Source organism: Talpa occidentalis, unplaced genomic scaffold (genome assembly GCF_014898055.3).
Source record: "Talpa occidentalis isolate TD23 unplaced genomic scaffold, MPIMG_talOcc4v2.1 talOcc4.6, whole genome shotgun sequence".
NCBI classification, from domain to species: Eukaryota; Metazoa; Chordata; class Mammalia; order Eulipotyphla; family Talpidae; genus Talpa; species Talpa occidentalis.
Genome location: NW_023604972.1, coordinates 54,257,014 through 54,270,828, shown reverse-complemented (window position 1 = coordinate 54,270,828; position 13,815 = coordinate 54,257,014). Strand labels below are relative to the sequence as shown.

Sequence of the window (13,815 nt, the reverse complement as noted above, 5' to 3'; positions counted from 1 at the left end):
CTTATTCTTCATGAGAGTATTCATATAATATTCATTCATTTTATTTTCCTAAATCGCCTTACTGCTTTTTCTAAAAAGATTTTTTTCAGCTCTCATAGCTTTTCCTCACAGGCCATTTATTGTACTGTTCTTGTTGCACTCTCTCCTAATATCTGTATTCTTCTAGCACTGTTTAGTAAGGGCCAGAATAATGCTAAACATCTAATAGAATTGCCCTCATTCTACATCTAGCACTTTTGCTGGTACAGATAACATTCATTCAGTTAACAGTTACTGAGTGTCTACTATATAATATACATATAGATATAGAAAAAGTGTAAGTTCACAACCTGATGAGATTCATAAATGGAAAAAAACACATAATTTGATAAGTGCTTCTAAATGCAAATACAAAGCCAACATGTGCTGTGGGTTACAGATTTCATTCACAGAAAGGGTAGTATCTGAATGAGAGGATGAAAGATGAGGGGTGAATAGGGCACTCCAGCCAGAGGGAACAGCAAGTGCATGGGTATGAACCTGAGGACAAGGTGATTCAGGCAAAGAATGATCAGGATAAGGTTGCATTACAAGTTGAAGACACATTCAATTTGGACTGTATTTAAGCAATGTTTTGGAAAGCTCACACACATCTTAAATTAGTGTCTTGCTTAACTCCTTGTGGGATCATCTAAATATTTTTAAAATATAAACACAGTTTTGAATAGTTTATTTATAACTAAACATAATCTCCTTCATTTATTTCAAACTGTTTATGTCAACTTTAAGTTGGCTTTTAGAAATTTGTCACTAAAATTACAGTCCTCAATGGAACATTCTTTCCCTTTAATGTTTTTACATGTCCCATTGAATCCTAGCCGATTAATTTCTAAGTACTTACATTTATAATTAGTTGTTATTCTTTGGTTCTAGTGAGTGTAAAGTACATTGTTTTCCCACTTTTGGGCTGAAATCAGTAAGATTTTTTTAATTAATGTAAACCTCTCCTTTCATACAACACAAAATCCTGATGTTTTCCTTTATAATTAAAATTTGGGAACCAAATAAATAAATAAATAATAAAATTTGGGAACCTCTGTTAATATCTTGTTTAAAATTATGTAAATCTATATAGATAAAAAGAGCCATTAACTTTGAACTGGAAAGATTTCCTTCCACCAGATGGCAAAATAGTATTAAAAATCAGGCAATCAATGAAACCGTGCTATAGAGAAATATTGATTTGCAAGAACTGTCAACATATAAGACAAATTCCTGGACTGTGATTTAATAAATTAGCAAAATAAGCACCATGAATGAAAAGAAATTATTTAAAATACACCAGAATCTAATCTCCACCATATAAAAGATAGACTCCCTGCAAGCACAAACTGCTTAATAAATCCTGGCTGGGTGAGTGGGTGGATGGATGGATGGATAAGCAAATGATTAAATGAGGAAAAAAGTCAAAATAAAACATTCAAATTTTGTTTTCTCACAATTCACTTTTTCCCTTCCTTGTAGATTCCAATTCCTATTCCTTTTCCTATTCCTTTTGATCCAAATCAGGTAATTATACTTATGCTTCCCTCAAAAATGTTATTTTAATTATCACAAAACAAAAATTTGAAAATTCTTTAGACTTAATTGGAGAGGACTTAATAGTTAACATTCTCTATGAAGGATTTAGTTATTAATATTTTGACAGATCTCAGTCATTTAATGTGCAGGTATCACAAGTACTAAACTATCTAAGATCTGAAATTTTTCCTTAATCATGTGGAGGAAACCTTGCAGAGCAGTAGGGAAAAGTAATTAAATAATCTGCAAGCTCCTGCTCTGCCATTTACCTTGAAGTAACCTTTGTTTCTTACTTTCTTCTAAAATATAAAATGATGAAAACAGATGATTGATAAAGCCCATTTCAGCCCTAAGATTGTATGCTCACATCTGCCATTAATGGGGGAAATTCATCCTTATTAAAATGCAACCTGTCCTAAAATTTCAAAACTAAATTTAAGGATATGGTTATGGTATAAAAGGGTTATTTCAGTTTTACTTTTGACAGGATTTTACTGAATGACTGATAATTACATGTGATAAAACTGACTTAGTCACAAAGAGTTATGTATTATAACTTCAAATTTTTAAATAATACTCCTATTACAACTATAGGAAATATCATTAAAGTTTCTTCATAAAAAAGTGATGCCAAAATAAAGTCTTTTATCCAAGCTAGTAAGTATACATTTAATGATCTTTCCAAGAAACATTTGGAGCTCACATAAGAAAATGTGGATTGTTTCTGGAGATAGTCAAGGTTGAAAAGGGTGGGGTGAGGAGTACATGGGGGAAGTGGGGTACTTAAAGTATTAGTTAATAATGGATCTTAATGACATAATTTTAGAAACACTAGGAATTCTGAAAAGCATGTTTTTATTAACCAAGCTAATCTAAAGTATGCAACATGAAAAGAGATAAAATGTTGAATTACAATTCCTTGATTGTGTTTCTTTTTGTTCTAGGTCCTGACAATTAATGATCTCATAGCGGTAAGTACATTGGAGATTGTTAAAATCTACAAAGTTTATAAAAAATATTATATGCAACAACCTATATAAGAGCCAGATCATATGAAAATTACTGGCTTTTTTAGTCCAATAAATTTAGAAAGAAAGCACAGTTAAATTCAAAGCCAAAAATAATCATGTGAACAGTTCAGCACTTATTTACTCAATTCATCCAAATTATAAATCAACAAAACAACTTCTATCATTGATGAGGGTAAAAGTAACAAGTCAGAAGACTTAAGGTTACAGAATAATTTCCTTTATGAGATGAAATAGGTTTGGTTATTCCTTCACTAATGAAGCATTAACATAAACGCCTAATACAATAAAGACAATCAGATCTAAATCCCAACAAATTTTTTTTACCAAAATGCACATAATTCAACATTTTAATGAAGCCCTTTATTGATGTTAGAATCTGTTTATGAAAACACTGAAATGTACTTGGAGTTACAAAGGATAACACTAAAAAAAGAAATTAAAGAAATTCCATTTCTTTAAAAACACATTTCTCATAACTTTTCTGAAATCAAAGGCACATCTCACAAAAGATACATTTAATCGAGAATTTCATTTATCTTTACAATGCTTAACCTAGGGAGCTTCCTGATGGCTCAAGGGGTTAAGTCTCAGCACTATGAAGCTTTCGGCAGCCACTGCAGCACATCCCTGGCCAAGCAGCTGGCCCACATGGCACAGCAGACCTCTCTTGTCTTGCCTGCTGCTCCCCTCCACAGTGTATTTCAGTACATCTGCCTGTTCTGCTCCCCACTCTGTCTCTGGTGAATCCTCTCACCACCCCGTACCTCTGGCCTACACCCCAGCTCTTGTACACATAAATAAATATTTTTAAAAAATGCTTAACCCAAATGGTCTATTTTAATGGTAGTATTTTGGAATTGGGGACATACAGTATTTCCTAAAAATGTCAGTTACAAAATTTGCGTGCCTGAGACAAAATTTTTCAAGATTCTTCAATAAGGTCTATTTAAAATTAAGGATAGCCTCTGAACAAAACTAAGTACCTAAATCTTTTATGTTGAAATAGCTAGTGCTCTCCCCACAATCCACTCTATTCAAGTGGTATTCTAGTTCATTTCCAAATGGCAAGACTTAAAATTTCCAGCATACCGCCAACTAAAATTGTTTTAGGAAACTACCTTCAATGATTAACTACTGATGATCACAAAATTAGAAAGTTCATCTTTGAACCAACATATGGTCAAGAGTGTTGGCCTATGTCTGGAAAGCCTAGATTCTAATCTCTTTACAATTAAAATAACCACATGAAGTTGGGTAAAATGTATGAACTTCCCTCTAAATTAATCTCCAAGTCATCTCCAAGTGACTCCATAGATCCATGTGATTCATTCAAATTACCAGATCTGAACATTTAATTTCATACCTATTTAATTTATACCTATTTGTACTTTTTCTTTTTTTGAGAAAAATTGGGGTACAGGCCAGAGGCATGGAGGTAAGAGAGTTCACCAGAGACAGAGTGGGGAGCAGAACAGGAGGAATTACTGAAATACACTGCTGAGGGGAACAGCAGAGGAGACAGGAGGGGTCTGCTGTGCCATGTGTGGCTTAGGTCCCCGACTGGGGATCAGTATCAGGCCCAGCAGTGACAGCACTGAGACTTAATCCCTAGGCCACCAGGGAGGCCCGTACTTTATTTTTCTGAACTTTTCAAAGTGTTATTGCCCATATCCATCTTGGACAAGAAACTGACATAATAATTTATAAAACTGTCTTATCTACATGATGATGTTTTTTTTTTTCTCTTAGTGATTATGGTAAAGGAGCAGGAAAAGGGATCCTAAGAGAATAAACATGACATCAGGGCATTTTTCTTGCCTAAGAACTGCCTATGGGACGGGGTTTTGCTTACATGGTCTTAAATATACTCTGGAATGGACAACTCTGCAAATAAATGGTTGGCCTTCTTGATAGAGGGGTCAATTTCTTGGGCAAGCTTCCAGTCTCTTAAATCAGAAGGACCAAGAAACTGCAGTGTAAGCAAACCCTCCAAGTAAAGTATTCATAGTAGCACTAAAATTTTGGTTCAAGTATCATTCACAATGGAATTTGTATCATTTAATAAAGAGAGCACTTCTAAGGAAGTATACAGTGAGTTTCTTAACCATTCACATCAATTTCCTATCTTTTGGATAAACTGAATAGTTATAGGAAAATATTTCTGTGAATTAAGGGATTTAAATCTAGATATTATGTATTCATTTTAAAATCTTGAATCACATAAATAAAACACCAAGCAGTAAAATGGAATTAACTTTTCAATAAAAACAAAGATTTTCATGCATATTTTTATTACTACCTTAAAAGTAAGAAGTAACACATTGATAGCACTAATAATTGATATTTTTTCTTCTTTCCCAGTTAATCACTTTTATTTTGAACCAACTAGGGGTAAGTCCATATTTATTTTTAAGCTATCATAAACTACACATCTGTTTTATGTACTTAAGATAATCTCTTTGTTTGTTTTTAGGACTTATTTGGGGTAAGACTTTATTTCTATGATTATATTAATAAAAGCAAGTGACATTTAACCTCAGGAAAGGTAAGAATGTTTCTTCTAAATTATAAAAACATATGACAGAATCAAATTCAACTAACCTACAAAAATTAGAGCTCATGAGCCATAAACTCAATTTCTTTCACGTTATTTACATCAGAATTTCTGTAGCTCTAAAAAGGTATTCTTTCCTAATGTTCATGGTATTTAATATAACTTCCATTTATATAAATACATGTAATAAGGGATTAAGAAATTTCAAACAGTAAATTTTACCTCTAGTTTATTTCTGTCTTACAAACAATTCAGAGTAAACAGCGATGTAAGCATGCTGTGAAACTACCAAACCTAGAAATGGCTTCATCTCAAAGGTGCACATCTCCTTAACATACAAGCCAGCAGCTTGGATAGAAAAGTTACAAAACTTGATTTTCTATTTTGATTCTCACCCAAAACTGATTTCACTTAAAATTATACCCATAATAGAGACCCAAAAGGTATACTCCTTTTTAAAATATCTGAATGAATGCCAATTAAAATTATATAGTTTGTATTTATTTGAATCTACCTTGAGAAAAGTTGATAAATCATAATATCCTCAATCCAAATTTTGAGATACTGAATTTCGTTAAGTTTTGCTTCTGAATAGTAATTTCTTTGTTCTGAAGTGCTTATTTAGTATCTCTTTTATCATTTCAAATACTTGAAATCAGATCAAATGGGAAAAATTTAAATCTATGTTGCAGAAAAAAGTTGCAGAAAAAAGTTTTACCTTCTAAAACACGATTATACCAAATCTAACCCATTACTAATGAAATAAAACAGGGGATGTGGGTAAAGTCGAAAAATGTAGGGGAAGTCAAAAAAGAAATTATAGCAAAAATACCTTTGTATAGTAACTATAATCTGTATGTTTATTTTGACAGAACTAATTCTCTCACTGTCAGAAGCTATATGAGGTTAGTAAAATCTCCAGAAATCTTTCAAGCATTATTACACATCTTTAAATATTTTTGCCTTCAGAGTATGAGTTTCAGACTGTATCCATATTGGTAATTTTAATAAAATGATGAAAGTGTTATTGATGATCAAATTAATTAGAAACATTTTCTACAGAGAATTTATTTTTAAATCAGTTTATTTACCAAAATTTAACCAATATTTTTGAAAACAATACTAACTGCCAGAAATCCTGATACCATAAGAAAGAGTAGCATTTAACCTGTAAAGTGGTTGAGGTTTTCAAGTGCCATCTTTAGTTACTGCCTGAATTCTTAGCTTTTTAGATAGTTATCATCTTATGTAAGTTTAGTTTATGTTCCTATTTGAGTTTGAAATGTTTTCAAAAATTCAAGAATACCTGCTGGTAAGATAATTACTGATTGTGGCCACTTGTCCTCAAGTCAAGATATGATCAAGTAAATTGTCTTTGGACCAAAAATATTCAAGCAATTTCAACAATACAAGTCAAATCAGATGTGGCCCTTACATCTCAAGTCTTAAATGACATAACTATTAATAATGATAGCATAAGTAATGCTTAAGGAATATATAATCTTCCAAACTGTATACTTAAAATAACAAATCATAAGAGATTCATAACCTTAGTAGACAAAAGACAGAAAACAGGTTTTAGAACCATGCAAACTAGGATTCAAATCCCAGCTTTGTCCCTGACTGAATTAATCTTGGGACAACTTATTCTAAGTAACAATTTCACCTTGAAATAGAAATACTACTACCTAACATGAGGATTAGCTGTGAGGATTAGGTGATATAAAAAGTAATGGTAACTATTACTATTATTTATTTTACTAAATATCTCTTAAAAACAAAGTATTTCTTATATCTAAAATATAAGAAAAGCAAATTATGAAGGCAACATTACTAAGTAATATGAGTAGATATTCCCCAAGAAATATCTTAAGCTAAAATTTTAATCTGATTTTTCTTCATTATAGATGGTGCTGGATTCCTACAGCCCTGAGATTATTTCTATCTACAGTTTACGAGTTTTATCATTCTGTCTTCTTTGTAAATATTCCAGTGACAACCCTAATTGTGTTAAAGAATTTATCTGTAGAACATGTGCTACATCCATACTTTGAATAAATCTTAATATAAACTTATTTTTCTTAATGTCAGTTTAAATATATCAAGAATGTTAAGTAAATGTCATTCTTCAGGGAATTGCTCAAAATTTCTCAAGAGCTTCTATAAGCAGTTTCAATTTTAGAGAAATCCATTCTGTGCCAGGAAGAAACAATTTCTTCCTGCCAAAGAGTAAAGCAGAATCAGACTCATGTTGGAAGGTCATCCTATTTCTCATCTAACGACATGTCTTCCTTGTTAAGCACACGTCCCTTACCATATTCCCTAAAACCAGGATTTTATGAATTTTAGAAAATAAAGCTTGTATATATAAACCTTATAACTCTTTCAGAGGGGCTTGAGGCATCATCCTTAAATCATTCTAATGTTTCTCAGCAAAACTCATATTCACACTAATGGGAGGAAAAAGCCTTTCTTCTGTCCCTTAGGTATAGTGTAAGCCTAATAACCTTTTCCAAGTATCTAAAATTTTTTTTAATTTCAAAACTAAGAACACCCATGTCTCGATCCCCAATACCTCTTTACCTTCAGATGTCTCATCTGCAGTCCAAGGGGAATGAAGATGGAGCTGTGATAGCGCCTACCTAAGGTTGACAGGACTGGCTATCATGAAATTTCCCAATGGTATCTTAGGTAGAACAAGATCTGTGTCCACTGATCTGTGGACAAGATCTGTGTCCTCCCCTCCACTGTCTCTAAGACCACCTTATACACCAATAAACTTTCCTCTGGGATTTAAAATTTAACACTGGTTTTCAGAAACCAATTCTAATTCTTAATATTCCCTTCCTAACAAAAATTCTCAAAGACCTCCCTCTGTCACCACCTGATTTCAATTCTTCTCTAAATACCTATTTTTAATTATTTATGACAATGAGTTATAGTAGAATGAAATAAAAATAACAACTTACTAATAATCTGGACACATTTTAAATTCAAAATTTTTGATAAAAAGAATATATATAGGGGGCCTCCCCAGTGGCGCAGTGGGTTGAATGCCACACTGTGAGGCTGTCTGTAACCTCCGCAGTGCGGGTTCGATCCCGACAGGCTAGCGAGGGTTCCACAAGGCACGGCAGACCTCTCCTGTCTTGCCCACTGCTCCCCTCAGCAGTATTCTGTCATTTGCCTGTTCCGCTCTCTGCTTTGTCTCTGGTGAATCCTCTCACCCTCCCGCGCCGCTGGCCTGTGTTACCCCAGCTCTTGTATAAAACTAAAATAAATCTTAAAAAAAAAAAAAAAAAAGAATATAGGCTCTTGTACATTGATACTGATCTTTACTGACTACAACAGTGACTGAAACTTACTCATAAAACTGATGACTCAAGGCGAGAATACTTACATAAACTTTTCATTTTAGAAATAAACTTCAATAAGATCATATAATGCAAAATTCAAAGCAAATAATTTAAAATCAGATTAGACAATAGCAATGCTCCTCCTAAAGGAGTATTATGTGACAGGTACATCCTGCAGACTTCATAATATCAGTGGAGAAAAAGAACAAACAAGATCTAGATGGGCAGCAGAAGTTATGGCTGATCAGATTATGATTCCTCCTAGAACATGAGTTATTTAAGTTTGGTTAAAGCCATGCTTAAATATAATACAAAAAAAGATTATTTACATTTGTTTTGGCTGGAAAGCAGAAAATTCTGTGTTCCAGTCACATATTTACTCATTTTATTCTGATGTAATACCTTTTACAAACAAACTGCTTGGAACATAAACGAAATATTTCCCAAGTGAACTCCCCTGCCCCTTTCATAGTATGAATTTGGTGCTCTTGTCTTTATTCAGTACAAGCTCCTTTGTTAGCCTCTGGCGTACATGGAGATTGGAAGTTATAACGCAGGGCAGGCAGCCTCAGAGTCCTCACTCCAGTGTGCATCTCGTTTCTCTGTCACAATTTTGATGAATTGACAGTGACTGGCATAAAGCTTGAGTTTATCATTAATGTCCACCCATTTCACTTTTCCAGCATCATCTCCAGCTTCTAGGATAAGGTTATCCATTATCTCACCTGGTCACCAAAACAAAAACCACCAAAAAAGAAATTCATTTACTCAAGTAATTTATAACTGTAATTTCAAGCATTCTTACTAAAAATACTCTTAAATAATCATTCTATTAGGTGACAAGTGAATTAAATACTGCAATATTCCAGAATGCCCAAATTTTAACCAAGCTCCTAAATTTCAAGTAGAGGTACCACCCAGTAAAGAGAGCCAGTAAATAGATCAGCCATATGACCCAGCAATTCCACTCCTAAGTATCTACCCCAAAAATACAAAAACACTAATTAGAAATGGAACCTGCACCCCTACATTCATAGCAGCACTATTTACAATAGCCAAGATAAGAAAACAACGTAAGTGTCCAAAAATGGGTAAATGGATCAAAAAGATGTGGTATAGATACATGATGGAATATTACTCAGCAACGAAAAAGATACTCATTCCATTTGCAGCAACATGGATGGAGTTGGAAGAGATAATCCTAAATTAAATAAGTCAGAAGAAAAAAAATAAATACCACATAGTGTCACTAATATGCAGAATATAGAGAAACCAAACTAAGAACCATAAAAAGACAACCTTAAAAGTTAACCTGTGAAAAATGACTAAAGAACTGAAGCATCCGCAGAAGGTAGAGGGAATAGGAATAAAAAGGGAAGGAAAGGAGTAGGAATAAACAGGAAGGTAACACATTGGAGGTGGACTAAAGGTGATTTGGTGGCTGGTACCCATGGTGATGATACTTGATGGGGAAAATCCTAATGTTACCAAAATTAAAAGAATAAATTATTTAAAAAAAGAAAATTTTTCTTTTAAAAAGTAAGACTATTTTCCTTAAAAAAATAAAGCTCATTTCATGAGCTTTAAATTTTATGTCAAAATAAATTTAATAGGTATTAGAGATGGAAAAAGTGAAACATCATAATTATTGGTGAGTCATTTTATAATCTTAAAGTGAACTTCTCTAAGATGACATCAAACCCAATGCCATGAAATAAAATATTTATAATTATATTTATAACTATGTAAACATATTTATTGAAATATTCAGTTATAATTACTTAAAAATTTAAAATAAAGACTCTCAATCCTGTTGAGAATGTAAATGGCATTTTGTAGGACAATTTGGCAATGTTTATCAAGAGCTCTTGAAAGACAAATGCTCTTTATTGACCATTCATTTAAAAAAATCCAGATGCCTCTATGAACCATTCTGTAGGAGGCACTGAGGATACCATAAGCAATGCAGCAATTCCATTTCTGAGATTTTATCCTAAGGAAATAAACATATAAATCTGTTAAAGTACTCAAAGCAACACTATCTATAACCAAAAGGAAAAAATTGGACAACTAACCTCTCCATCTATAGGACTCAGATTAAGTGAGGGGACAATGACGTAATGGACGCTCATCTAGTCATTAAAGATGAAGATCTACACATGCTGTTATGAACAGATACCCATAATATATTTTTAAGTGAAACATCAAGAAACAAAAAAACATGTACTGTATAAGTCCATTTTTATTTTAAAAACAGCTAATCAAAGTCTAAAAGATAAACCAAAATGGTAACAGTTAAATCTTAAACTGTTAACCCAAATGCCCCAAAACAGATGACTGGATCAAGAAGATGTGGTATATCCACACAATGGAATATTATTCAGCATCCAAAAAAGATAAACTCATGCCATTCTCAGCAATGTGGATGGAGCTAGAAGGAATTATGCTCAGCGAAATAAGCCAGAAGGAAAAAGAAAAATATCGCATGGTTTCACTTATAGCAGGAATATAGGGGAACCAAATAAGACATCAGTGTAAAAAAATAATAACAGTACAAAACGCAACAAAGTAAAAACAGACAATTATAAATCAGAGATATACTGTAGGGGAGGAGGCGGGAGAGGGATCAGAGGGAGGGAGGAGCACAGGGGACTCAGGTGATGGTGCGCAGATGCATTGGTGAAGTAAACTCTATGGGGACTACGCCTGAGGGGGTGGGGGGAAGCAAATATTGTTTAAAAATGAACAATGATGTAAAAAAAATTAATTTAAGAATAAAATACTCCAGTAAAAAAAAGATCTTAAACTGTTAAATGTTAAGTCTTACAGTTAAATCTTAAGAGCGAAATGTTAAAACCTTCAAGAAATGAAAGAACTGTTTTATAAATGTTTTCCTCTTTAAATGATCTATTTTCTAAGTAACTTACTATGAATACATATTACCTTTACCTTTAATACATAGTTAACTTTATCATAAAATAATAAGGCTACTTTTTAAATGAAAAGAGTCAATTGAATATTTTAGCACACGGGTTTCTAAACCCCAATGCTAAATTGACAGCTCTCTCTGTAGTCTCACTGCAACTGTTACAGAGCAGCCCCGATAGAAAAATGGGCTGTCTGGCTGTGGGTCCTCACCTGCATGCTTAAAAGGGACTTATTAATACTCCACTACAGGGATACACAAAAGGTTAATAAAAGGTTTATTTACAAGGGAAAGGGAAATGAGGAAATGTACAACTCGGGGAGAAAATAGGGAAATAATGTCTTTAATGCGTCCTACCCTATCCAACGACCTGGAAATCCAAAGGAACTCCAAGAGCTGGCCAAGTGCTGCGAGCTGGCGGAGGGACAAAAAGGGAAACCCCCAAAGCCCACGTGTCTGGTTTTATACCAAACCTGGCTGCTTAACCCCACCCTCAGGTTCCAGCAACCTTCCCTTTGGTGGTGATGGGATTTGTCTTTCCCAGTGTCTTTTGGCTTTGGTCTGGAGTGGGGGTGGAGTCCACCAAGCCTGAATGGAATTAGCCTTAGGACATACTTTTCCCCCTAACACAACTACAACATCCAGTCACTAATGGAGAATCAGAATTAAAAAGTAAACATGATTATCTAAATAACATCTTCTAACAACATGTTCATCAAAACTAATAATGCCTGAAAAGTTCTCCTCTCACCCCACCCTCCATGATAACCTAATAAATTATACAAAACAAAATTCTAATAGGTTTAAAGAGGTCCAATACGATAGATATGTAAAGAGCTTGGACATCATCATCTCAATCCTCGCAAGAAAAATTCTGAACAAACTGAAATCTCTTCTCAGATCATCAAAGAACAAAGGTCACAAGGAACACTGCCACCCTGAACCCCTGGAGAGAGGCACAGAGTATTATCACTTGCTAGGTACAGAGACACCCACCACCAGAGCCAGCAAATGATAGGAACACTTAGACGGCAACTAAGTAATTTCTGGCAGGTCATCTGTGGACTAACTTGAGAGAGAAACTCCTGTGGAGTCCAGTCTTGGGCTGAAGGGACCACTTTTCACAAGCTTTACCTCCAGACATGCTACAAGGTTGTCAGGGTGAAGTCGGGGGAGGGGGTGTTCTCAGCTTGCTTCCAGCAGAAAAGGGGATAAGTAACCATTTTGAAATACATCCCAAAACATTCTGTCCTCAAGAAAAACTATTTTATCAAAACCTAACCAACCTGGGGGAAGGGAAGTAGCCCAACTCTAGCCTTCCTGTCTCACCTAAGGAGCACTAAAGTGGAGGGATAAGCTGAGGAGCAGTTGTGGGGATCAGAGGCCAGGAGCACAGGCTCACCTCAGAGCCTGAGACGGACTTACCGTCTCATTTCCTCCCCTCACACCTCAGCACACCAGCAGGGCTCCTAGACAACAACGGGGGGAATACAACCGAAAGAACTGAATGGCTCAGACCTTATTAAGAAGTCTCTAGGAAAACCCAAAGACAACAGACAGGACAAAAACAAGAACACTAAAAAAATTTTTAGACTCACAGCCAGACTTCTAATCACACCAAAGACCTGTTTGCTTCAGTTCCTTCTACTGAATATATCATTTTCAACTTTTAAACTACAAAAACAATAAACAAAAAACAAGAAAAAAACCCTCTAAGGCATGCAAAAAGGCAAAAAGCACAGTTCGTAGAGATATAGCAAGTATCAAATCCAGACTCAGATATGGTGTACATTTCAGTTACCAGACCAGAAAACTATTTTTTAATTTAAAGAAAGAAAGGATGAAAACAAGTCATAAACTGTATTATCAACCTCTAGAGGATCAGTCATTGTTTTTAACTCCATAAACAAAAAAAGTAATGAAATTTATCAGTACTTAAGTCATATGGACCCACTCCCTAAGTTTCATCTGCATATTTCTCCCTCTGACATATTTCTTCTAACTCCTCAATACAAGGTGAACTCTTCTAATACTTTGCTGAAGAATGGTTGTGTAAGATAGTGTTTGCTTCAGCAGCACATATACTAAAATTGGAACGATACAAAGAAGATTAGCATGGCCCCTGTGCAAGGATGACACGCAAATTCGTGAAGCGTTCCATATTTTTTATGATAATATACATAGAGAACCCCAAAAACTCCACAGAAAAACTAATTCAACTCATCAATCAGTTCAGTAAAGTGGCAGGATACAAAATCAACACGCAAAAGTCAGTAGCCTTCCTATACACAAACAATAAATCTGAAGAAGAAGAAATCAAAAAAACCATCCCTTTTATTATTGAAACAAAAAAAATCAAATATTTGGGAATAAATCTAACAAAAGAGG

General features: G+C 34.2%; 1 protein-coding gene and 1 non-coding gene across 6 annotated transcripts in view; one reads left to right on the top strand and one right to left on the bottom strand.

The window, feature by feature from the left end:
* Positions 1–2,211: 2,211 nt before the first annotated feature.
* Positions 2,212–13,815, bottom strand: part of NUDT9 (nudix hydrolase 9) — a 52,688-nt gene continuing 41,084 nt past the window's right edge. For 3 of the 5 annotated variants that reach the window (XM_037529740.2, XM_037529739.2, XM_054687840.1), the window contains one exon: positions 2,212–9,226. In XM_037529740.2, coding sequence (XP_037385637.1) covers positions 9,048–9,226 — 179 coding nt within the window. In that variant the 3' untranslated portion in view covers positions 2,212–9,047. The remainder of the gene's footprint in view (positions 9,227–13,815) is intronic. The other 2 variants (XM_037529737.2, XM_037529738.2) reach the window with 1 other exon arrangement.
* Positions 13,488–13,594, top strand: LOC119261469 (U6 spliceosomal RNA). The gene has a single exon (XR_005129015.1). It is a non-coding gene; the product is annotated as a U6 spliceosomal RNA (small nuclear RNA).